The sequence below is a fragment of the Capsella rubella genome, unplaced genomic scaffold (assembly GCF_000375325.1).
Source record: "Capsella rubella cultivar Monte Gargano unplaced genomic scaffold, Caprub1_0 scaffold_4, whole genome shotgun sequence".
NCBI classification, from domain to species: Eukaryota; Viridiplantae; Streptophyta; class Magnoliopsida; order Brassicales; family Brassicaceae; genus Capsella; species Capsella rubella.
The window spans coordinates 8,512,194-8,538,314 of record NW_006238920.1 but is presented as its reverse complement, the minus strand read 5'-3'; the positions used below and the strand labels follow the sequence as shown (position 1 = coordinate 8,538,314).

General features: G+C 34.9%; 6 protein-coding genes and 1 long non-coding RNA gene across 9 annotated transcripts; 3 read left to right on the top strand and 4 right to left on the bottom strand.

The window, feature by feature from the left end:
- Positions 1–1,402: 1,402 nt before the first annotated feature.
- Positions 1,403–3,586, top strand: LOC17889507. The gene is made up of 9 exons (XM_023784275.1): positions 1,403–1,516; positions 1,777–1,891; positions 2,088–2,215; positions 2,342–2,481; positions 2,585–2,653; positions 2,799–2,937; positions 3,016–3,078; positions 3,170–3,213; positions 3,312–3,586. Exons 1-9 carry the CDS (start codon positions 1,471–1,473, stop codon positions 3,396–3,398), a joined length of 831 nt encoding a protein of 276 aa, XP_023640043.1. The 5' UTR covers positions 1,403–1,470; the 3' UTR covers positions 3,399–3,586.
- Positions 3,587–3,660: 74 nt separating this feature from the next.
- Positions 3,661–5,075, bottom strand: LOC111830996. Its single transcript, XR_002834267.1, has 3 exons — positions 4,975–5,075; positions 4,712–4,800; positions 3,661–3,970 (listed from the first exon to the last, which is right to left on the bottom strand). It is a non-coding gene; the product is annotated as an uncharacterized LOC111830996 (long non-coding RNA).
- Positions 5,076–7,516: 2,441 nt separating this feature from the next.
- LOC17890463 (membrane metalloprotease ARASP, chloroplastic) lies at positions 7,517–9,224 on the top strand. Its single transcript, XM_006294156.2, has one exon. The coding sequence runs from the start codon at positions 7,629–7,631 to the stop codon at positions 8,970–8,972; it is 1,344 nt and encodes a 447-aa protein (XP_006294218.1). The 5' UTR covers positions 7,517–7,628; the 3' UTR covers positions 8,973–9,224.
- A 2,590-nt stretch (positions 9,225–11,814) lies between these two features.
- On the top strand, positions 11,815–14,170 carry LOC17890177 (transcription factor MYB101). The gene is made up of 3 exons (XM_006296015.2): positions 11,815–12,239; positions 12,500–13,376; positions 13,637–14,170. Exons 1-3 carry the CDS (start codon positions 11,937–11,939, stop codon positions 13,948–13,950), a joined length of 1,494 nt encoding a protein of 497 aa, XP_006296077.2. The 5' UTR covers positions 11,815–11,936; the 3' UTR covers positions 13,951–14,170.
- Positions 14,171–15,401: 1,231 nt separating this feature from the next.
- Positions 15,402–18,640, bottom strand: LOC17887696 (uncharacterized TPR repeat-containing protein At2g32450). The gene has a single exon (XM_006293637.2). The coding sequence runs from the start codon at positions 18,011–18,013 to the stop codon at positions 15,596–15,598; it is 2,418 nt and encodes an 805-aa protein (XP_006293699.1). The 5' UTR covers positions 18,014–18,640; the 3' UTR covers positions 15,402–15,595.
- A 99-nt stretch (positions 18,641–18,739) lies between these two features.
- Positions 18,740–22,123, bottom strand: LOC17888804 (ent-kaurenoic acid oxidase 2). 3 transcript variants are annotated; one of them, XM_006294012.2, is made up of 10 exons: positions 21,951–22,123; positions 21,807–21,852; positions 20,820–21,118; positions 20,191–20,668; positions 19,839–20,102; positions 19,674–19,760; positions 19,521–19,599; positions 19,330–19,436; positions 19,103–19,224; positions 18,740–19,001 (listed from the first exon to the last, which is right to left on the bottom strand). In XM_006294012.2, exons 3-10 carry the CDS (start codon positions 21,080–21,082, stop codon positions 18,905–18,907), a joined length of 1,497 nt encoding a protein of 498 aa, XP_006294074.1. In that variant the 5' UTR covers positions 21,083–21,118; positions 21,807–21,852; positions 21,951–22,123; the 3' UTR covers positions 18,740–18,904. The 3 variants fall into 3 exon arrangements, with proteins under 3 accessions (XP_006294074.1, XP_023640622.1, XP_023640621.1); XM_023784854.1 differs by lacking the exons at positions 21,807–21,852; positions 21,951–22,123 and adding an exon at positions 21,490–21,588; XM_023784853.1 differs by lacking the exons at positions 21,807–21,852; positions 21,951–22,123 and having other exon boundaries at positions 20,820–21,403.
- Positions 22,124–22,246: 123 nt separating this feature from the next.
- On the bottom strand, positions 22,247–25,787 carry LOC17889121 (probable beta-1,3-galactosyltransferase 3). Its single transcript, XM_006294260.2, has 11 exons — positions 25,328–25,787; positions 24,681–24,777; positions 24,507–24,580; positions 24,215–24,426; positions 24,057–24,120; positions 23,868–23,940; positions 23,653–23,773; positions 23,457–23,544; positions 23,250–23,375; positions 23,065–23,174; positions 22,247–22,856 (listed from the first exon to the last, which is right to left on the bottom strand). Exons 1-11 carry the CDS (start codon positions 25,438–25,440, stop codon positions 22,708–22,710), a joined length of 1,227 nt encoding a protein of 408 aa, XP_006294322.1. The 5' UTR covers positions 25,441–25,787; the 3' UTR covers positions 22,247–22,707.
- Between the last annotated feature and the right edge of the window lie 334 nt (positions 25,788–26,121).

Genomic DNA, 26,121 nt, shown 5'->3' with positions numbered 1-26,121 from the left:
ATTAATTTGTGCTTAACATGTTTCTCATTTATTTTCCAACCACTACCTATAATTTTTTGTTAGTTAGTAGAATACAAGATTGTATTCTACTTGCGATTATCAAATGCATCAAATATGTAAAATTGTGTGCTTTTGATGGTGCTTGGAAGAATGATTGGGTACGTTCGCTCTTGTCATATGAATAGTATATCATAGAAGATGTAATACACTATAAAGACTTTGATTGGTTCACAAAAAAAAAAAAAAGACCTTGATTGGTTCACAAAATTAGTAGTTTAGTTTGTAATTCTTAAAAAGTACAAAATTATGTTTGACTAAGAATTACAAACTAACATGGTCAAACCTAGTTTAGTTTATATTTGGGAGAATTTTTCATTAATAATCTAGTTGAGGGGTATTTTCATTAAAATGCTTTACATAAGAAATTTCAATGGTTATGAACAATAGGGATTATAAAATTGTTCTCATATTTTTTTTCTTATTATTAATCTATTCCATAAATGTTATTTTGTTATTGATTTATTCTATATGATACAGCATATATAAGATACAATATTAGTGTTTAGGTTTAGAGATTAAGTCATATATAACCTTTTAAAATCTACTTACCACCTCTAATCAATAAAGATATCTCAACTATAACACCATCTCCGGTAGAGTTTTTTAAACAGTTACTTTTTAATTAAAATAATAATAAATACGAGGAAAAGTATGAGAGTTGATTCCTTAAGTCACTAAAAAACGTTGTTTAAACACTTGTTAGTAGGTTCATAAAAAAACACTTGTTAGTCATCGGTTGATTCGTTTATTAGAAATAATAAAAAAATTATTTAATTAAAATATAAAATTTTAATTGTTTTTTGGGAAACTGTGGATGCGTCTACCATTAGAAGTACGAAAAAGAGATGAGAGAATCTCTTAAACAAGAAATTAAGATAAAAACTTGTTAATATACTCTTGATAATGATGCCGTAAGAACAATGACCCTTTTAAAAAACCTTTCACCACATGTGTAAATTTTTCATGGATTTTATTTAAAAAATATTTATTAAAATTTCATAGATAAATGAATTATATTAAGATATTAATATACATAAGTTCATAACTTCAATTTGAGAACTCTACCAAAGGATGCTCTAATCAGCCATATAATAAACATGTATATACTATATACTAGTATTCATAACATGCCAATGTTTAAGGGTTCTTTTCACTAAATCCTTATTATTAATAATTTATTTTGTTATATTATAATTTTTAATAAATCTTACAATTTAAACATACTGTATCTAATAATAGAATAATAGATTATAGAGTAACGAATTTGTGGCGCAAACAGGATATTATTACAAAAGTATTAACTACCACAAACCCCAAAAATCTTATTCACTTCATAAATCTCTCTCTCTATTAGAGGAGCAAAGTGATAAAAGAGGCAACCATGCGAGGTTTTGTCCGCCACATTCGATAATGATCCATCAAGCTTTAGCTCTCCCTCGTCCAATTCTCACCAGAGGTAAAGGTTTGGTTTTTCATTCCGGGTTTCGCTACTCTCCCATCTTTCTCAGCTAAATCGAGTCGCGGGGTTGTTAAATTTGGCTCGGTCTCGTTCTATCATCTCCTTTGCAATTAGAGTGGCCACATTTTAGTTTTGATTTTCCCAGTATATCTTTATCCCTCTAGGCGAATTCAAATCTGGTTCCCGTCAATTTGAAATATGTAGCTCTGTTTCAACATCGTTTGTGACCTAGAGATTCTTCTTTTTGAAATTGACAGGATTTGGGTCTGATGGTGGATGTGTCTTTGTGCATCAATGCCGAACAAAGAACTCTAGTGTTGTATTCTGCGCTTCTGATGATCAAATTGCTAGTTCCAAGTCGAGCAAGACAAGGTTCAGTTTTTAAAAAATTTAGCTCCTTTGTGTGATATAGCTTCTGTTTATGTGTGTATTCAAGTCTGAGGTTCTTGAGAAAGTTTCTAACTTGGCATTTAGGTTTAACATTCCATACATTATGTTCACTTGGGAAAAGTTTAAAGTTTGCAATTTTATAATCTATGTGTGAACCTTGTCCTGTTATGTTACATAGGAAAGTAGTGGAGCATGTGTCATTAATCAAAGCGAAAGAGGATTTATCTGAGGAACAAGAAAAAGATATGCTTGATTATCTTTACACGACTCAATATCAAATGAGAGGCATTGTTGCTATATCAGTAGGTCAGTGCTCTCATATTCTTGCTTTGGTTCGTGGACTTAGGCGTCTTTAACTCAATTTAGATAGAGAACCGTTTGTGTGTCTGTGTTTATATAACCAGTCTCTGTTGGTTCAATTTACTCTCACAGGTTGTATCGGTGATAGGAACAATGAAGATTACACGCACGCTCTCTTCATGCGTTTCCAGAAGAAGGAAGATCTTGACATGTTCTATGAGAACCCATTCTACTTGAAAGTTCTCAGTGAACGTGTAACACCATTCTGCCATGTATGCCTTTACATGTAAATGCCATTCCTCTCATTAGTTCTGTCTTCTCATCTTCTTCCTCTTCTCTATTTAAATGTGTTTCTGTTGGGCTTTAATGTATCAGGGGTTAGCTAATGTGGACTTTGAATCAGAGGTCGATGATGACATCCTCGCAATATTTCGAAAGGGCGAGGTATGTATGATCAACTCAGCTCATAATCTGAGTTTATCTTTCACAAATGGCCACTTTAGCTCCATAGCGTAAGAGCCAAAGGTTTACTACTATCTAGTGTCATCAAATCATGTAAACAGACTGATCGAGTTACTTCCCATGGTAGGAGTATAACTTTGGCGAAGAGTTTGTTCTTCTAGTTACTTTTGCTAAGAACGCTTCCACCAAGAACATCAAAGATGCAATGGATTCTTTTGCACAGCTAGCTTCATCTCTTCCATCATTAATTGTCCAGTCCACACAAGGTACCTATGAAAAATGAACGTTTTTGCATTTGCAACTATATTTCAGACATAGTTAACACCAATAATTGCCATGTCCAGGTTCAAACTTTAACGACAGTAGTAAGGAATTTACACATGCAGCAGTAATCCGATTCCGTTCCTGTAATCACTTTCCCTAGTCTCCTAACAATGTGCATTCCTCTGTTTTCCTGTCTATTTCTCCTCTCACTCTTGCTTATGCCAACCTGCGCAGTTGATGCCATGGAGATTTTCACTGAGGGCAGAGAGTATAAAGATGTAAGACTAAGATCAGTTGGAACATTGTTACAAAACTGTTCGATTTTTCTAATATATGATGTCAGTGAAGATTAAATAGAGAACTCTTTATCTTTCAGATGTGGAGGTCTAAATTTGAGCCGTTTATTGAAAAAGCACTAGCTCTTCATTTCTCAGTGGATCCAGTGGGTACCGACGTCATGTGAGAGATATCACTAAGCACTGCAACATTTTACATGTAAAGATTTGGTTGCAGTCCATTATATATGAACAAAGTCATCTCTATCTCTTTGACACAACAAAACTTGTTGCAGTCACATTCTTGGTTGCAGAATCTTCTGAACTTTTGTTTTTCTGTAGTCTAATTTGAATGGTTGGTTAATTTCAAGCAGAACTCAATGAGTTCAACTCATAATATAACATTACTTTCACTTTGTTCTTTAGATAAAAAGGACATCTCCCAGTCAGTCCCATAAATGCGTCAGCAAGGCCCAGTTATAGAATAGGATTACAACCAAGTATAATCTTAGTTTGTCCATGCAAAATAGAAAAAATAATGAAAATGAAGTACAAGACAACGATTACATATAAACTTTATTTTTGGTTTTCTCTCACAAAAGAGATTGAAGTTTTTGATAGGGGAACTCTTCTTTTTTCATGCTCCAATTGGCTCCAAGCCATTAACACGACTCATATTTTTGTGTCATACTTGAATCTCTCGATGCCATACTATGTATATAGTTAGATGTTTGACTCCGGATCTTTGAGGTTGATCTCTCTGCATGGAGGAAAGATAAATAATATATCACCAACATACTTTCCTTTAGATTTTGACATGCATAATCTTACAAATTACCAAGTATACCGTTTCGGATAAGTTAGCATTCATCTCATCTGATCAAGTATATAGGATTGCAGGTTTATACTTATTTAGAAAGAGATGATTCGACCAAAGAAACACACACACTTATATATATATATTAGAGGGGATGAATACTGACTTAACCCTAACCGATATAGTTGGCAACTCTAGTATTGCAAACCACAAAACTTTCGAAAAAACACCCTCTCAATCCTCCTTACCCGGCCAAGTGAGGTTCATGAAATGCCTATTATGAATTAACAATATACTTGATACATCATTATTAGCAAGAACACGTAACGAGTTATTTCACATATTACGTACATATACAATAAAGAAACGTGTGCTAATACTTAAACTTAGTACTGTGTGTGTTTTACCCAAAGAAGAATGCATTTGTTGTTTGCCAGTGAAAGAAACTAGTGAAAACAACTAGCCAAGGCAGTAAACTGCAACGAAACGTTTTTACCCCTTAGGCTCTTAATTAGTGGTCACATTTTCATTAAATTATAACAACATTCAAACTATAGCAAATAAGTATTTGATCAATGGTACGTATATATATATATATATATATATATATATATATATATGTGTAGACAGAGAGAGAGAGGGAGAGAGAGAGAGATGGAAGAAAGAGGAAACTCACGTACGTACCATGAGAATGAAGTGATGAATCGGCCGACAAGTCAATGAAACTGAAACATATATATGTTTATATCTTCTTGCTTCTTACCCCATTTTGTCTGCAATTTCAAAGCTTCGTTTTGACATACATACAAGTCTCTAATATATAATAATTAACAAACCACAAATAAGTAAATCCAAGAAAGCAAAAAGATTGTTTATTTCGTTTCATTAGGTATATGCAAATAAATAATATATAAAGTATATATAAACTTAGTGATGAGCATGCTTACGGGTGATGTATATGAAGAATGATAAACACCATAGAAAGTCCCAGGTTCATTGAACCTGGTTGCCCTTTTGTGCACACCCACAAAGGAGTAGGGAGTGCAATGCGGGGAAAAAACAAGAGAGTGGGTCGACATTTATTTATAGACTCTTTCTATAACTCTGAATGGAGACGAACCGTCCAATGAGCTGCAATTTTAATAATACCGAAAATGTGTATTTATATAAATATTTGTGTTACTTTTGAAACATAACCGCACTTCTTCTCCAATTGTTATCCGTACGTTATATATTTATATATATATTGGAGTTTTATTGTTTTAAACTCTTAATAGATCTTTTTGATTATTTTGTATATAAAAATAATTTTAATTCTTTTTACTAAATTATTGACATACATATGTAAAATATCGAAAGCACGTGTATGAAAATATGTAGTGACAAATGAGCTATAACTCATACGAGAATCTAAAATATTATAGACTTAAAAAGTTTCTTCTCCCCCACTCAAATTTTAGTATGGCCTAAATTCTAGGTCTAGTCATTATTCATGTTATACACTTTTGTAGTACCGTATTAACTTAAAAGAAGAAAAAAAAAATCACTTTAAATAGTAAGAATTTTGGGAAGATGACCTAACCTAGAATACAATCAAGTTCAATCAAATATGATAAATATACAAAATGGACACGTTGTTTTTATTCATGACACCCAACTTGCGTTAGGTCTTTTAGTTAGTGCAACTCTCTTTTTCTATCTTTTTCAAAGGTTGCTTTTTATTTGATGTTACTAGTTAGTTATCTAATATTGCATATTAATATAAATTATTTATTATTGACAAAAAAAAAAATTATATATATATATATATATATAAATTTTTTATTAGTTAATTTGTACCATTAGTTGGATTAGAAATGCCATAATTCAAACAATGCTTTAATAATTTATTCTGTGTTTTAGATTTAGCATCGGGTTTATATCTTGGTTTCACCGAAATATCCCACTAAATCACAAAATGAACAAGTTGTATAGTTCACGTACAGAGAAAACACAAGAGCAAATTAGCCAAGCGTTTACTTTAAGACAGTATACAATGGGTGGATTTTATTTAAACTTAAACATGTTTTTGATTTTTTTCAAAGAAATATTGATATCCCACATGAAAATTAGATATTCTGCATTATTGTAGGTTTGAACGTTGAAGAAAGAAAGAGGTTCAAGATTACAGTAAAAGTGTAACACTTGATCCGACAAAGTTTCGTGTAAAAGTAGATTTAGAGTGTTTGTGTCTGTTCAAAGTTCAAAAGTTCAAACCTAGTTGATCACGTGCCCACCAAACCTTAGAAGTTACAATTTGCAACGCAATTGGCTTCTTTGGATTCTCTTTACTCTTTTTTTATCCACTTAGATATTTTCAACCAGTATTATTAGGATATACTACAGAAATTTTTATTTTTACGTCAAAAATTTTAACATTTTCTCGACGGTATCTCCATTTTATTTATAGAAAAAAATAGAAAACCAGCTTTTTCTATCATATCAATTTAGATAAAGTCCGAACTTTGACTTCGATGTATATATCTCTGGAAAATAAATTCGTCTTTTACATTCTATGAAATAAAAGTTCTAAACTTAATTCCATCCAAAATTAAAGTTCGAGATTTAATTAAACTTAGTTCTAGGGATCATACCATTGTTTAATCCAAAGTTTGGGGATTGAACCATTCTTGTTCACCCCGTATTGATTAACTAATCAAAATAAAACGATATGCCATGTCATATTATATTAAAAATAAAACAAACTTTAACCCCCAAGTCCAAACCGAATTATTACAAAATCTAAACCCTAACTATATCAACCCAAACATAATTTCGTCTAATTACAAAATTTAAACTCTAACCACTATTTTGTCAACTCAAACCGAAATATAATTTCGTTTAATTACAAAATCTAAATTCTAACAACTAATTTGTCAACCCAAACCGAGATATATTTCCTTAATAAAAACTTAATAAAAATCCTACAAAATTTGTTTTCTTAATTTGCTTTATTTTTTTATTTTAATTTTGATTCACGTTCTATTGATACGATAGTTCTATCTAGCTCGTTTTCCCTAATAAAATCATAACGATAGCAAACTTTGTATACTTCGCTTTCCTGGACATTAACTCTATAAATTTCCACAAAGTTCTTAAATCTTTGGTATAAAGATTGCTTTTCTAAAATCAAAATATTATTCATTGCACAAAAGGAACGGACCCATAATTCCAATCTATATAACTTATCACTCGTTTTCAAGTATTCGACTCCTCTGCTCTTTTGAAAACTTGTTCTACCCCAAGAACCATTCATACCTTAAACATATTTGGGCCCTAATGTCCAGTAATATAAGTTCATTAAAGAACAAAATCGATGCTGATGTTTTGTCTGTAACAAGGCCCATAACCAAAGTTTTTGAGAAGAAAAAAATATTCGTAGAGAGATTAGTGTTGTGTTGAATTGAATCACATCCACATACACAAACTCGAAACAAAAAAAGCCAAAGCACACGACTCTTCTGTTTTACTCGGTTTATTATTATCTCTTCTTCTCTATCATCAATGGCTCCAATAGTACCACTTCACCGTACTTCTAAAAATTTCCACTTCTCACGAAACCATGCTATTAAACATCTCTTCTTCTCCAATCTCTCTTCGAAACCCTCACTTCCTCTCCAGTTTCAACAACCCCATCTCTTATTTCCCTCGACGATCCAAAACCCATCTCTCAAAATCCCACCTTTTCCCAAATCTCTCTGCTTTATCCAACCATAGTCTCAAAAACAGAGTCTTGTTCGGAAACAAGAGGTGCCCAGATGGAGAAAGGAACCATTTTAGGACAAGAGCAATCTCTGGGATTGATTTGGGTAGCTTTGAATCTGTTCTCGAAGCTATTGCTGTTCTCACTGCGATCATCGTCGTCCATGAATCAGGCCATTTCCTTGCGGCTTCTCTTCAAGGGATCCATGTGAGTAAATTCGCAATTGGGTTTGGTCCGATTCTAGCTAAGTTCGATTACAACAATGTTGAGTATTCGCTTAGGGCTTTCCCGTTAGGTGGGTTTGTTGGTTTCCCTGATAATGATCCGGACAGTGAGATTCCTATTGACGATGCGAATCTGCTTAAGAACAGACCAACTCTAGATAGATCTATTGTAGTTTCAGCTGGAATTATCGCAAATGTGATCTTTGCTTATGCCATAATCTTTGTTCAAGTGTTATCTGTTGGTTTGCCTGTACAAGAAGCCTTTCCTGGTGTTCTTGTTCCTGAAGTTAAGACCTTTTCTGCTGCTTCTCGTGATGGATTGCTTTCGGGGGATGTTATCCTCGCTGTGGATGGTACTGAACTGTCTAGAACCGGACCTGACGCTGTCTCCAAGATTGTTGACATTGTTAAAAGAAACCCGAAGAGTGATGTGGTGTTTAGGATCGAAAGAGGGAATAAAGATTTTGATATTCGGGTTACACCTGATAAGAACTTTGATGGGACGGGGAAGATCGGTGTTCAGTTGTCTCCAAATGTTAGGATCACTAAGGTGAGACCGAGGAATGTTCCGGAGACATTTAGATTCGTGGGAAAGGAGTTTATGGGGCTGTCGTCTAATGTTTTGGACGGTCTAAAACAAACGTTCTTCAACTTCTCTCAAACAGCAAGTAAAGTAGCAGGTCCTGTGGCTATCATTGCAGTGGGAGCAGAAGTGGCGCGATCAAACATCGACGGGCTTTACCAGTTTGCAGCGTTGCTGAATATCAACCTTGCGGTGATCAATCTCTTGCCTTTACCGGCTCTCGACGGTGGAACACTGGCATTGATATTGTTGGAAGCGGTTAGAGGAGGGAGGAAGCTTCCTGTAGAGGTGGAACAAGGGATAATGTCTTCAGGGATCATGCTTGTGATATTCCTTGGATTGTTTCTCATCGTTAAGGACACACTTAGCCTTGATTTCATCAAAGAAATATTGTAGTTATCTCCTTTGCCAAAAGAAAAACTGTGTTTTGAGGAGGATAAAGGGAAACTTTAGTGTGAAGGAGTTGAGGGTTTAGATCAAATTTGGATTTACAACATAAACACATGGTGATATGGTACATATTCATGTAATAGTTCTACTCTTCTTATCCGTTTTATAAAAGATGTGTTTGTAAAGAAAATCGTTGGAATTGTTGTGTAGACAAGTATCAGTACAATGTGATTACCAAATTATAAAACTGATTGGTAATCCCAAATTGATAATGTGAATCTTCCATAATGGTAAACATATTTACAGGCCCAAAATTTTGAATTGCACTTGATATCTCTCAAACATATACTAGGACCGACTCACGCACTTCATCTATTAGCTTGTTGGGTAAGAATGGGACAACGACATTTTCTTACGAAAGGATCTTAAAGAACCACATAAAAGAACTTGTGAAATCAGCAAGCAACGTATTCTATACAACAAGTACAAAAACTTAATTAATATAGTAATATGGTCAAATGAACCTGGTAAGGCTTCTGAAATTGATGTGAAAGAATCCAATGGATGGGCTAGATCGATGGAATTGATTGACAAATTACAATAATCCATTACAAATGTTCAAAAGTAATATGTAATAATAAATCCGATTTCTTTATAAAAAAATGAAATTCACTAATATGTCAAAGTTAATTATAAACTAATTATTATATGGTCTGATAGGTTTTAATCAAGGCATTGTCGATCGAAAAAATGGAAAAAAACAAGACAAAAATATTTGGGTTAAAAGTTATTAACCTTTAATGATTTGCACCAAATTCATGTGTTAGAATTTAGTTAGTTTCATATGGAAAAAATAATCAACTGCATTCGTATTCAGCCACATGTGTTTAGCTCGTTAGTTATGTATAAAGTTTTTGAAGATAAACCATATTATTATAAACTTTTACAAGTCAACATAATTGCTAGGTCAGAATAGAACTTAAACCTATACATAAATAGCCTTATTATAGATGGATTCCAAAAGAAAAAGAAAAAGAAAGATAGCCCTATATTAATCAAGTCCACTGACACTCTTCACAACTGAGTAACATATATTATAATTAACAAGGTTTTGAGCTATAACTTACATATGAATGTAATAAATTATGTGGGACTTTTTGATCAATATCTCTGTCATAATCAAATGTAAATAAATTACCAACATTAATTAGTGGTAATTCAACTGATGTAGGATAGAACAGAACATCTAAGTTTCATTTAAGTTTTTTATAGTTTTAAATTAAAATGGTATAATTTTACACATCCTAAAATCAAAATAAATAAATTTTAACTTCTTTTACTTAGAAGTACATATTCCTGAGGATGGTTGATGATATTTTGATAGGCGGATTTTCTATGTATAACGTAACTATGCCAATAGTTCTAGTTAAAAAAAAAAAACTTAAAAGATTTTCACTAAATACATATGTTTATCTTTCATTTTTTTTTTCAAATACAGAACAATATTAAATGCATTCAACATTATTTTATTCTATTTTATTTTATTTGAAGGAAAAAGTTATCAAACGCGTTGAACTTTTGAATAGAGATTATGAATATACGATAAAATATTAATTATTAATTATGCGGTTAAAACTCTTAACATAAATTAGCAGAGCTGTAAATGAATAGAAAAAGAAAGTTAGGAAATCTTTGAAAGAGGAGTGTTTTAATACAATTTTAAACTTTGGGGGATGTTTTTTCTCTTAAAAAGAAAGAAAAGAAAAGAAGTAGTAATTGCTTATAAGACTCAAACTCTTATGATAAATAAAAATGTGCCCATATGAAAAGGTGATCATGCCAACGTAATTTTGCATGAAATATCGCATAAAATGACCTTTGATTTATCTATCATTTTTCCTCTACCCTAGAAAATATATAGAAAACTCATTACATTTCTTTAATTTCGTCATTTATAATTTTAGAATTTAAAAAAAAAAAAAAAGAGCAAGAAGAAAGACAAAAAAAGGCGTAAAGAGACAAGTAAAATAAATGTAAAGAGAAAAACGCGTCTTTGAAGAGAAGAGAAGAGAACGTCCCATTCCATTAGGCATGCATAGCGCGGCCGTGAAACAAGCTCACTCCTCTCCTTTTTTATTTTGCTTCTTCAATTCTTCTTCTTCTTTAAAATAGATATATTTTATCTTATATCTTATCAAGAAATGAATTTACTTTGCTATAATTTGAGATTTATATATGTTACTACTTCCATGGCTTTTTTTTATATATATGTTAAGCTTCGGTCATAATAAATTAATTAATTTGCCTATGTTTCACAAAAAGTTTATTAGTAGGTGGAACAAGTCATTATCAATTAGATTCTCTGTTAACATCAATTAAACGGCTTTGACTAATTGACTATGGATTCTTTGAGAACGATTTCTAAAACACAAAACTATCTTTGTAACTTTGTAAAGCAATAATAAAAAGAGGTGATGATAAAGTAATTAAAAATGATAATATCATAATTAGCTCCTCATCACACACAAGTTTTATCATCTCTAATATATATGTCTACAGACAGACAATGATCTTATCTCTCTCTCTCTCTTCAACTCTTTCTGTAATGTCTTGAAACCTCTCTGTCTTCTCTCTAATGAAAGACATAAAAGAGAGAGACGAAGAAGAAGACAAAACAAGGCATTAAAAAAGTTTAAATAACAACAAATTATTACGTAATAATTAATTAATTGAAAATACAAAATTTATATTTATAATTTACTTCCAAAAATATACACCAAACACCCCAAAAATAATACCTCCTTTTTCTCTCTATATATCTAATACCATAACACACGAAAATAACTCATATATACAAATATTTACACAAATATACAAAAACATCGTATATATCAACAGAGAGAAAAAAAAAATCCTTTTTTTCTCTTTTTGCCTCCTTGATCGGAGGGTCGTCGTGTTCCATATATAAAGATGGACGGTGGTTGTGAGACAACGGCGACGGCGACGATGGAGGCAAGAGGGTTGAAGAAAGGGCCGTGGACGGCTACGGAGGATGCGATCTTGACGGAGTACGTTAGGAAACACGGTGAAGGTAATTGGAACGCCGTGCAAAAGAACTCAGGTTTGCTCCGGTGTGGCAAAAGTTGCCGTCTACGGTGGGCTAATCATCTCCGGCCAAATCTCAAGAAAGGATCTTTTACTCCCGATGAAGAAAAGATCATCATCGAGCTTCACGCTAAGCTTGGTAACAAATGGGCACGCATGGCTTCTCAGGTTTGTTTTTTTGTTTTCCTTTTTTTTTCTTTCTTTTTTCATTTAAGAATTAAAAACAAAATAGGTTTCTTGAATTCAAGAAATGAAAGGCTTAAATATTTTATTTGCAATTTGTTTTTTTTTCTTTTCTAATTAACACACACAATTTTCATGATTTAATGTGTTTCAACTTCTCTCTCTCCTGGCATGATTATTAATCTTGCATCTCTAATTTTTTTTTGTTTGATGATTCTTATTTTTATTTTTCGATGTATGTATAGTTACCAGGACGAACAGATAACGAGATTAAGAATTATTGGAACACAAGGATGAAGAGAAGACAACGAGCTGGTTTGCCTTTATACCCTCATGAGATTCATCAGCATCATCAAGAGATTGATAATGATGATGATGAGTTTGAGTTTGATTTGAGTTCCTTCCAGTTCCAAAACCAAGATCTTCATAGCCAACAAAATATGATTCAATACACTAATTCTTCTAATACTTCATCATCCTCCTCTTCCTTCTCTTCTTCCTCTTCTCAACCTTCCAAAAGGATGCGTCCTGATCCTTTAGCCGCCTCTACTAATCCCGGCCTGATGAACCCGATCCCTGATTCATCAATGAATTTTCAAATGTTCTCTCTTTACAACAATAGCCTTGATAATGACAGTAACCAGTTTGGTTTCTCTCTTCCTTTGTCCTCATCATCCTCGTCCAACGAGTTATGCAACCCCAACCACAGCATCCTTGAGTTCATCTCTGAGAATTCGGACACAGACAATAACATTAAGAGAGAGATTGATGCTTTGAGTTATAGTTCATTGCTTATGGGAGATCTTGAGATGAGACCGCGTTCTTTCCCTTTAGGACTAGACAACACCGTCCTAGAGCTTCCTTCAAACCAAATACATTCCCATTCGTTCTCTTCTAATCCTATTCTCGACAATGGTGTCCATCTTGAGCCACCTGCGGGGAACAGTGGACTGCTTGATGCCCTCTTGGAGGAGTCTCACGCCTTGTCTCGTGGCGGACTTTTCAAGGACGTTAGGGTTTCCTCATCAAGTGATCGATGTAAAGTTCAAGACGAGAGGATGAAGATGGAGTTTGAGGATCGGCTAACAAATCATCTAAACTCTTCTCATCCATCATCATTTGGTAAGAACACATACTTCAAACTATTTTCATTTTTTGGTATAATCATTTCTTGTTGAGTGGAAATATTTAAGCAAGATTATAATTAGATTTTTGGGGTTTTTGTTTTAAAGAAATCAAATCAGTAATGAAGTGAAACTGAATCTAGTGTGGATTCTTTGGTTATATCGAAGACAGATATTGAAGTCTTAGGTCTAAATATTAACTCGTTTAATTTTTAATTAGTGTTTAGTAATTTACATAACTTGGGTTCAACGAAACAGGAACAAACCCTAATATTCACAAGTACAATGAGCCACCAATGGTGAAAGCAACGGTGGATGATGATGACGACGACTTATTGATGAGCCTTCTCAACAGCTTCCCTTCAACAACGACACCGTTGCCTGATTGGTACCGGATGACAGAGATCCAAAACGAAGCCTCATATCTTGCACCACCGAGCGGATCAATTCTTATGGGAAACTATCAAGGTAGCAGCAGGGTGGAACCAGCCACGGTGCCACCTTCGTCCAGTGTAGATCCCACGGCATCGTTGGGATCATGCTATTGGAGCAACATGCCTAGAATCTGTTAACTTGGAACCTCCTCCTCCTCATGAGCAGAACAGAATCATTTCTTTGTTTTGGAAAGAGAAAGCTAATTGTGTGCTTAATTTGTCTTTGGTTGTGTAAAATCTTTTTCAGAGTATTCAATTTGGGATGTGCTATGAACTTCATGTTAACATGCTTTCAAGGGGGCTAAAAAAAACAAAAAGAGAAATATAAAAGTGATGAGACTGAGATTTTACTTTCGCATTTTTTTTTGGGTTAAATCATGGTACTAATCGAACGTTTAGCTTAATAATAGATGTTTTCAAAGAAATATATAATTGACCCTTTTCTTTTTTTTTGGGTCTAAATCTAAGCACAAAACAATCTCGTGCAAAATATGAAAATTGATTATTACTTTCGCAAGTGGGATATAAATGTGAATTTTTCTAACATAATTATTTAAAAATTAAAATGATGGTTTCTTTTATCTACTGGTCGTCCATAATCTTTGTATATTGAAAAAACCTCTACCAAACTCGAATGTCAAATTTTGAGCAATGGAACTACTAATTATTTGTAGAGTACACAGCCTAAAAACATATGAATGTAATTTGATTATTTAGCAAGGAGAATTGATAAATGACACAGGTACGTAAGAAGCAAGGAAGAGCTATAGAGAGTAGAAAAAATAGGGGAGGAGAATGTGATTGGGCAAGTGAGACGACTTAGTTGCATCCATCCACTACTCTGCCATTGGCTTATGTCATTTGCATATTATTTCCTTAAATTGAGGAAAGAAAATTGAAAATGAAGATGATAATAATGCAATGCAACTAGTCCAATATACATTACATATATACTGTTATTTTTTCTGAGGTTCCTTAGTCTTCTTTTTGTACTTTGCACCTTATCTGAGTTCTGACATCACACTGCAGTTCTTAGATCATATAAGTCTCTTTATTTCTCAATTTATCTCCTTTTCACATCCATAATATTTTCTATTTTATCTTAGATAAGTTGATGTCACTCGTGATGACCCCAAAGCTAAGGAAATAAAACGTGACCCTCAAAATATGGTTTTCTTTTCTTCTCGAGTTCCTAAAAATTAGTAATGATTCTCTAAAATGTCATGTCATATATAATACTGAATCAAATGCAAGAAAAAAATAAAGAAAAGTACCACCAATCTGTAAAGGCCAAAGTAAAAAAAAAGACTCATTCCAAAATTAGCATCAATATGAAGCTAGTGATGCCATTATGACATTCTAAATTCTGAACTGTCTGAATCTGACAATTCTAGTCTTCTAGATACTGGATTTGTCTGAACCTTGACAGACAGGTCTCTTATATAAATCTATTTGTTAGTTTGGAAAAGTTGACCAAGCCTGAAATTCTGAACATGTCAGAAATTACATTCTGAAACTGTACTCCATTCATGACCATTGACAAAATTAGGTCATATTAATCTGCAATTGTGTGTGTCAAAAAAAAAAAATAATAATCTGCAATTGAGTGGCAAAAATAATCAAACATTAAGAGTACAAAAAGGAATCACAGTTGCTCACCAAACAAACACTTCATCAAAACTATACACACAACTTAAAAACAAAATAATATGGTACAAGCTAAGTAACAATAAGAACAGTGGAAATCATAACACACAAAAACAAAAAAGCTTCTGGATATGTTTTAAGTGGCTATTGTTTTTTTATGAGACTGCATTGAAAAACAAACACATTTAGCTTTCATGGCTTCCACTTCACTCCCATATTCTCTGAATTTATATTCCTCCTGCTGTTTAAACGTTGGAAGGATCTTACCTTCGCTGTAACATTGGTTACAGAGGCTAAACCCGGTTTTCACTTCCTTAAATCGTGACCCGATAACCGGATACCGACATACTGAACAAACCTGGTTCCCATGCCGATTCCTATCTCTTGTTTCGAGTTTCACAACAGTTGACATGATACCAAACCCCCACTCTGAATCATCGTACATCCCTAGAAACTGGTTGAATGTTACTGTTGAAGTATCATCAGTTTCCCCATGAACTTCTAACATTTCGCTCATTCCTTGTGACGGTATGTAGATAGCTCTCAAAAGTTTGATGTATTTGACTGCTTCCGTCTTTGTAATCTGTGAACTTCCTTCATTTACCGGTTTCCAAAGAAGCGCATCGAATGCAACCCTTTTCCTTTTGTCTGGATGGCCACCGCATAAAGGAGCAATCACCGCGTAAAACATTCCTAAATCAACTCTTCCTGACCCTGAATCATCGAGTACTGAGAGGATTTTCTCGTTTATGGCCTTAATCGCTCCTTGAAAAGATTCAGGTTTTAGGACATTAAGCAGACGACGGAGAATCTCTTCTAAGTTTGGTCTCCTTATAGATTTTGTGGGACCTCCATTCCCGGAATAAGATACAGGAACATTATTGTCTCTCATCTCTTTTCTTAATGCTTCAACATCGCATTTCCAGAGCCTTGTTACTCTCTGGAAGGCTCTTATTTGAAGAGCTATGGCTAAATCTGGCCTTAAAGTAGTCTTCTCGCCTACCGTCTTGAATCTGGAAGGTTCCACAATGATAAACGGACCTTCTTCGTTTGCATTAGTTCCGTTTTTGAGCTTTTTCTTCTGCAACTGTTTCAGATGAGATACTGCATCGTGCAACTCAACTCGGTTTGTCATTTTCAGAGCCTCCTTTAAAGCCCTTTTAGCTTCTTCGGTCTCTCCTGCACCCAACAAAGACACAGCCTTGTTGAGCTGAGCCCGCCAATGATTAGGCCACACCCCTAAAACTCTAGTGTACATCTCTGAAGCTCTCTGAAACCTACCCAAATCCATATAGAGCCCACCGAGGTTATAAAGAGCATCAACATGACCAGGTTTCAAATCTATAGCTCTCTGGAAAACCTCAATAGCCCTCTCATCCTCACCCATAGCATGAAGCGACGAAGCCAAATCACAATGCGCATCAGCATAATCCGGTTTTAAATATATGGCTTCCTCTAGAGCTTTCACAGCAGCTCTATACTCTCCTACACCAAACAGAGCACTACCTAGAAGCTTCAAGGCTCTATAATGCGTTGGACAAAGAATTGCAGCCTCTCTATAATACTCACAAGCACTCAAAACCATACCTTCACCTTCAAGTGAGATACCAAGATTAACATAAATCTGAGGAAGCAAGTAAGCCCATTGATTCCCACCGGACTCTGCAGCTTCCAACGCCAACAAAAACTCGTCTTTCGACTCTTTATACTTCCCCAATACATAAAGACAATTCCCAGCTTTGAAATGAGGTCTCACATCCGTCGGTTGCAACTCGCAAGCTCTCTTGAAGCTAACAAGAGCTTCTTTAAACAACTGATGCTCATACAAAACCCTACCAAGAGCCATATGTCCATCAAAAGCTTCCTCTCTTGATCTAGCACCATCAGCTTTACTTCTCAACACTCCTAGTTCCTTCACAAACACAGCGTAATCGTGACTCGATTCTTCCCAATATATTCTCTTATCCGAAATATCCGAAGACGGACCTAACTCCCTAGACCATCCAGCATCAGAAAACGCATCCACATTACTATTATTATTATTATCCGCTTTCATTTTCCCGTCTTTCTCCTGCTTAGACTTCAATCTCTTCACCAAAATCTCCAAATCATCAACAAGCTTCCACGTCTCATCGAAAACGATTCCATGGTTCGGCGAAACCGCCCAAGCCGCCGTCCTCTGCTGCTTCTGTGCCTCGACAGCTCTCTCGTCAGTAATCGAAGAAGACGAAGCTTCGGAGCTACCCTTTATCTCATCGGCGTTGAGCTCAATCGCTAAAGCGTCGAAATCACGATCAACATCACCGGCTCCGTCGTCGTAAGTACGGAGAAGACCGTCAAAGGTCAAACCTTTATCTCCGTCGATGAATTCAGCGTAGGTCCGAAAGACTTCGTCGAGAATTGCGCTGATTTGTTCGTCGCTGAATTTAACCCTAGGGTTTACAGCTACGACGAGAGCCGACATCTCTTCACGGCTTAGCCCACCGTCACGATTCCCGTCGAATTGCTGGAAAATTCTCTTAACTTTCTCCGATCTGCTTCCTCTGGTCGTCATTTTTTCCTCACCGGGAAAGTTTAAAAATCCAAACTTTATTCTTTCCCCCACGAAATCAGGACTCAAAATGGATAAAGAAGTAAAACACAACAGTCGAGAAAAACAGCAAAAAAAAGTGAGAATCCAATGTAGCAAAACACGAAATTGAAACACTAATTACAGATCAATATCGAAGCTTTGTCGGGAGAAAAAGTTGCTATATTTAAAGAGGAAGAGGAAAAAGGAAGAAGAAATCAAAATGGGTACAAAGAGTCCGAGCTGTCTATTTGTTGTCTCTGTATAAAAACTCATCAGATAGTGGACAGGAGATAACGGTGTTGTTGTTGTTGTACTCTGTTTCTGCTCTGTGTGGGCTTAATTTTTTATTTTTAACAATTCTTGATTTCTTACAAAATATTTGTCTTTTTAATTCCAGAAAAGTAAGTACAACTATAAAATAATTCAATAGTCAATACCAACAAATTGAATAGGTTGATAATGAACATGTCAATTTAATTCTCAACTTGTATTAATGATATAGTGTACTAGTTATTTAGATAAGGGTATGAGAGAGATAAAGAGATAAAATGATGCATTATTTGGCTAATAAATGCGAAATTAAAGACACACCTTTATGTTTAGTTTACTCAATTCACACTAACCTTTATGTGGTAATCAAACTAGATTTTAATTCAGGAAATTTTGATTTTCCTTTCTTCTTTTTATCCTAATGTATTATAACCAAAATTTGAAGAAAAATCCTTCAAACTATAATTGGATACACATAATATGTTTGCTAGTAAACCAAATTCACAAAACCGAACTGGTTTGGATCATTCTAAGAGAAGAGGGAGACAATGGAAAACCTGAGAAGAAGAAGCTTTTACATTTGGTCTACTAGTTTGCAGATGATTACGCCGTCGTTTTGGTGATTCTTGCTAAGCAATTATCTTTGGGCCGATTGTGAGGCAAGAACATCACTGGACACTCGGGATTGCTCCGTTCCACGCTGCGATTTCGCCATTGGAAACAATTCATTATGAATTCTGCAGCTATATGCAGAGTGAGAACTAGTAAAGCTGAGCTATATACACAGAGAGAGGGAGATACCGGTATTTGAGGAGAAAATGATGAAGGAAAATGGAAATCTCAAGCTTGGCAAGATCGTTTCCAGGGCAGAGATGGCTTCCTAAACCAAAAGGAAGGAATGTGCCTGCTTTTGGTGTGTATCCCTGTAGAATGAACCAGACAATGTTCACTTACTTTTGACATATAAGAGATTCCATCACCAAATACAGTTTTAAGTAGAACGCTATAACTCGGTTATCTCTACAAACCTCCCATCTTGAAGGATCAAATTTCTTTGGATCCGGGTAGATCTCAGGATCCAAATGAACGTCCCTAAACCAAGTCAGAACTTTCCAGCCTTTTGGTATGATATAGCCTGACCCAAAAAAACATGAAAAATGAGTATATACAAGTTAAAAAAAAATTTACCGTGTTCCATGTAGCTAATGAGTATACTGACCATTTATTTGGACATCACTCTTTGCTTCCCGGAAGGCCGTCAGAGAGAATGTTATTATTCGAAATGTCTCATCAATAACCTGGAAAAACATCTTCTATCAGTAAACCACTGTTAAAAATCATACCATAATATGGTATAACGCAGAAACTTGACCTGAGACAGATACTCCATTTCACGCGTCTCTTTTAGAGTCAACTTCTGACCGGGCGCCCTCTTTTTCACGATCCTCTCTTGTTCTTCCTATGGTAAAACAAATACACAACTCAAGATTAAAATGGAAAAGGCCAAAAAAAAGAAAGAACATATCTTCTCATTTACCTTTGCCTTTTGTAGAATCTCAGGGTGTTCATGCATCAAAATGGTAGACCACATAGTGAGGTGTCCAGAAGACTCATGACCAGCATTAAGATACATCAACAAAACATCAATAATCTCCTCATCATCTAAAGTTCTTCCATTTTCATCTTCAACATCTATTAGATTATCTAACATGTCTTTTCTATTGGATGAAACATTCTGCTTCCTTTGGTTTCTTCGGTTGGTGACGATGGACTGAAACACAGCTACAAGTTTCTTCCTTGCCTGTATAAATGGAAGATACTAATCGTCATATCCCAATGGATATGCAGAAATGCAAACAAAGTGGGAAAAACGGTTGCTTAATGTTCACCTTTAAAGCTCTGTGATAAGCAAAACCAGGAAGATTAATACCCATAGCTCGAACTCCATAGTTAAGGTTGGTATATTCCCGTTCCAATGCATCCATGACATGCTCACTCTCACTGCTGAGAAATATGTACATAATGACCTTAAACGTAAGCTTACGCAAATGAGATAAGAACTCGATTTCTCCCATTTTGGACCACTTTTCTAGATCAGTAATAACAGTTTCTTCAATGTACTGTATGTAGACAGAGAGAGCTTCAGGGCCATTCACAGGAGCAGAAGTCAAACGCCTGAGCCGCTTGTGTTCTTCATAAGAGATACCGATAAAGGACTTCCTGCCAATGAGTTTCATGGTGGATTTTGGCCAACCAATCTGGAAGGCATCATCATCAGTTAGTACTCGTCGACAAGTCTCTGGTGTTGTTACTATTACACATGGGTACCCAAACATGTGTGCTTTATATATACCGGTACGGCCATACCTGCATCATTGAGGAAACGGAGTGTGTCTAAGTTATCAATTATGATATGGAGGAGCAAGACAGCGAAAACAAAATATCAACTAAAGCAAAACTATTGGAAACTGAGAACTTTGTGAAATAGTTTGCGAAGAGAGACCGATGTATATATTACCTTGTGTTGTAGGATCGGATGAAGGATTCAGGATCAGATGTTTTGAAAGCTCTAAGAAAGGACCACATGTTGCCTATGACAGGCCATCCCAAATCTCCTGGTGGCAGATAGTGTTTTTCCTCTCCAAGTTTACACTCATAAATCCAAACATTCACTCTCTTCAACACCCATCTCAAAACAAACAATCCCAATACTATAAAAGGAAACCACATGAGAATGAAACCCGTTTCAGTCATAATTTCACCTGTAAACACTCCCCTCATCTGGTCCCTTGTATTCTCTGGATGTTATATCACACCCTGCAGATAGATTAAAGTGGTGAGAAATATCTCTACAAAAAGGAGTTTTCTCTGAGTTTACAAAGGAGAAAACAGACAAAGACTTCGATTAGAATAGTGAAACAGTGTTGTTGAGTCTATCAAGGGAATGATACTTATCTAGACATTAAACTATATAGCCCGACCGCTTGTTTTCTATCTATTTGTTGGATAGCTATTCACATGTAGTGGAAATGACCATACTTTCCTTTTTCCATTTTAGCTCTTTATAGCTTTTTCCTAAAGCCTTCACTTCTTTAAGAAAATAAGCAGTTTACCAAAACCATACTCTACTACACATTTTATTTAGATCACAACAATCACATAAGAATTTTCTAAATTGAACAACATACCAAGCAAATGGTACTAACTCACAGTTACAAATATCAAATTTTGCGAGGAAGCCAATTGTACAGAAGAGAAGGAAAGTTAATTCAGAGGAAAACGCACAAATAGAGAAGTGAGACTCTAAAGACTAAACGTTTCGGTAGAATACAAAAGGGCTAAAATGGTGGTGAACAAACCAAAGAGCACACATTCCCAATACAAAGTTGCAGAAGAATCCAAAATGAAACATAGACGCAGGAACTCCTATCAATCTTCTCGTGAATTATGAAAAGACATAAAGACTTTATTTTTGTTAGGTTCAATTTTGCTCTTCGAGGGTTACCTTTTTCTTTTGTCACCTAGAAAAATCTAGTCAATCTGGTCTTCCTCTGAACAAAACCCACAACACATATGAGTTTTGATGTTTCACCACTCCACTCCATACGAAATCACCAATAGAGGAGGAAGAAAGTAAAAAAAATTAGACCTTTTTTAGCGAGTAGGATAAATGAGACCCTGCTTCGTCTCCCTCATTGTCCGAGAGCTACGTGGGCAGAATAAAAATTTAAACTTTCATCTCCTCCGGCTAAATTGGCCTCAGAACTTGCCGGATTTGGCTTCTCCGCCATCTCCGTACCACACTACCACCATCGAACCAGAGATTGTGTGGCACAGAGTAAGTAAATAAAAGGAGCATTATAGCAGTGTTATATTTATTTCTTTGTAACAAGCTATTGAAACATTCGTTACACAAACTTGAAGTAAAGTCTAAAGTAGAGAAGATATACAAACTTGAAATCTTATTCATGATCCAAAATCTAAATCCTAATCAAATCAATAATATTGTAGCTTTGTATTGAGCTAAATCCACAATGGCACAAACTACACTTCACTCCAAAAATATATAACAACCAAAAAAAAGAAAGAAGCAGGCACGTTTGATGCAGCGTCTAGCTTCCTTCTACTAAAACGGATAACGCTTGTTACATACCGTTCTCAAACGCAAACGCTATCTTTGCAAGAGGTTCACTTCATACTTATCACTCTCTAGTCCTCTCCTATGTAAGTAAGTAACTATGAATCTATGATATACAACAAAAGTAGGTATCTTCTTGGTCCATAAAGAATATGAAGAAGTAGACGAAGAAACAGAAATGTTTTCCGCGTGACCATCGTTTGATGACCCTTTGGGTTTGAAAGTAACCAAATTTTTTATATGATCTATGTATATGTTGTGGAAGGCCTCAAAATCTAGCTTTCCAAATAGCGTTTTCCGGTTCACCACATCGTTTGTGAACCTCCTTAATCCGATCAGCTGATCTGCAAATACCGCTACATGTCCAGTCGAAAGAAGCTACACATATGTTGCCAGCTTGTGCCTTCCATTCACAATCTGCATTCCCAAGAACCACATTTAGTGTATATAATATGATTACCAGTTACATCAAGATTCTGGTCAAGGTATGTTTCAAAAAAAAAAACATTCTAGTTAGATTTATAGATCTTACTACGTTTAACTTTTTACCCCTTCATAATCATGTAGATTGTATTGAACTGAGTCTAGAAAAATTTGGAGGAAAGGGGAGAAACCAAGAAGTTACCAGGAGGAGTGCCGCAACATAGCCTTCTATCATCAATATGTGTAACATCAAGTCCTATAAACCATGCACCTAATGTAACATCCTCATTTGCATACTTGTGCAGAACATGCCTGAAACATTTTGTAGCATGAGAAATAAGATGAAGAATGAGTCATGATTACAATACAAAGAAGTTCAAATCTTACTGATTAAGGGAAATATAAGAAGCCAAGTCTCTTGAAATGGCGTATAACTGTCCAGTAGCATGTCGGAAGTACTTGTTCCCGTTCTCACCAAATTTCCAATACTCAGGCTCATGGTATCTAACTCCTCTGCTCCATAGACAAAACGCGAGTTACAACACAAAAAGCAAGAACTGTTCATCAAGTAAAGTGAGAGAAATGAGATTTTACTTTTGAGATAGGACTGGACCAGACTTCATGCAGCCTATATAGACTCGAGGTTTCTTCCTATGTCTAACAAGAGTTTCCCCAAGAGTTGCTGTGAACATTTCAACAAAACAACTGATATTAGCAATAGCAACATACAAAATGGGGAAAGCGTTCACTGGACTTATTACATTATCTGGTGGAAGATTGTGTAGCTTACCGATATTTACATGAACATCATCATCTACTTTAACATAGTACTCTGCATCCCACATTGATACCGCTGTAGAAAAATATGTTTTCGTTTTGCCTGATAACTCGAGGTATCCTTCAACATGATCCTGTTAAAAAGCAAATAAAGATAAGAAACTGATAGTAACGGCTTTGGACTTTGGAAATCAAATGCGCGAGTCTATATGAGAACAAAAATAATACCAATCTCAAGAAATCTCCATGCTTCTTGTCTTCTGCTTCAATGGATCGGTCTAGGATTCCACCAGCAGTGGCACTAGATAACCAAAGACAAATAACAATCAGATATAAAGAGCATACTGAGTTCAAATCATCTCAGTAACTATGTAAGAACATAGTAATATGACATTACTAAAAGATTTACATTCTCACCTATGACCGATCACAAACCGTATAATAATCCCCTTCTCTTCTTCCAACTTTTTTCTTTTTTCACCTACAAAGCAATATTTTCAACAGAAACAACCATCAAGGAACATGTTGATATCAGCAATTTTGAAGATAATGAAGCTAGAGAATGATGTGGGAACCTGAAGGCATCCAAGTTGTTCGAACAGAATCTCTTCTCTTTCTGCTACTAAAAGCAGTATTAATCCCAACAACCATCAGATACCGTCTTTTCCCTGGTAATGGTTTCTTCTCGACATCATTCGATATAGGAGAAACATTAGTTAAAGACTCCTGTGCTGATCTTGCTGCGGCTAACTCCATTTCTAAGCTTGAAATAGTCTTATCCAATGTCCTGAAGTTAAATAAGAACGTTTTAAAAAACCCGAGATTTTTAAAATATTTGGATTACTTCAGCTTAAGAAATGATCTTACTGTATAGCGTTATGAGTCTTGGAAACTTCTCCAAACAAAGCCTGAGGATCGCGATTTACTTCTTTCTGGTAGAGCTAAAAAAGCAAACCAATCAGATCATTAAAAAGAAAACTTTGTACAAACTCAACCAAAAATTTACTAAAATGGATCCAACAAGGGACACATTACACTCACAGTTTTTGGACCACATCCCTCCGAGATCAGCTTCAACCTTTCAGCTTCTGTTACAGATGGTCGAGCTATGTCTTTAGACTCTGGAATATTCCACATCCTGCAACAATAAATGTCATACCAAATGTTTTTGAGACTGGTTAGTTTCAAAATCATGTCTCATAGCTTAATCCAAAGGTTATCTATTCTATTCATCATTTGAGTGATAAAATCTCATTCTGTTCCATCAAAACCAAAGAGTATAGCAAATGACACAAGAAACGAAGTTACCAATCAGACCAAAGTAGAAATAACGTAACGAAGGGTTAAGAAACAGACTAGAACGAGCTTCTAATCAAATCTTAAATGTAGGAATTGGGAATCAAAAGTTGAAACATTGAGCTTCAAAACGACGGTGATGATTAAACCAAACCATTCAAGACCCAAAAGGAGAAAACTTTATAAATTCCCAGAATAGCAAATTTGTTAAAGTTGAATAAAATAATCAAAACCCATTGAATCACGAAACTTAATTTAAAACTAGATGAATCTGTGAAAGAAACAAACCATAAGAGCATCATGTGTAACCAAAGAAAACTAAAGGAGAATAAATTCAAAAACTGGCTTGGAGAAAGAAAAAAATATTCAAACTTTTTTAAAAAATTTCATACCTATCGGTGAAGAGTATCCCAAAGCAGAAGCTCCCAAAGCAGAGTAAAAATGTCCATTTCTTAGATACTAAGCTTCTAGAGATAAAAATCTCTCCTTTGATCTTCGGCGACATTTTTATTTTTCCCCTTCAAAAAAAAAAAAAAACAAAGATTCCCCAGGAACCAAAGTAGCTATTCCAATCTGATCAACTCCATAAAAGGAATCAAAACCATGAAGTATTTTGATTTATAAAGAAACAGGTTCAACAAAAATGGAGTAGCTCTCAATCTTCTCTCTGAAACCAGAAAGATAGATTTTTATTTCATGTAATCCAAGAGAAGCTGAAAGAGAAGTGGTACTCGAGAGAGTATTCTATTAGAGATGATGATGTTGAAGAGATTCTTGCTCTCTCTCTCTATTTTCTAAAATCTATGTGGCTCTGTGAACTAATCACAGGGAGGGAGAGAGGGACGTTAAGAGTGGAAGAGAAGGAAGAAGAAGAAATAAGAACGAACTCTTAACCGTTCCCGGTTTACTTTATACGAAACTCTTTAGTTGACATTTCTTGGAATTTACCTAACTATCCCTATCAATCCGTTTTTAGTTATATTTTTATATGCTAGTATTTTATTTTATTAAAACAAATGATAATTTAATGATTTTTAGATTGTAAAATTTAGTATGATGTGGAAATTTTGACAACAATGGTATGCCTATAATCACATTTGATGTCTTTCTTATTTCATATCTTAAGACTCAAATTTTCATATATATCTATCTAAGTTTTTAAGTTTTTCATATTTAAATATTCTAA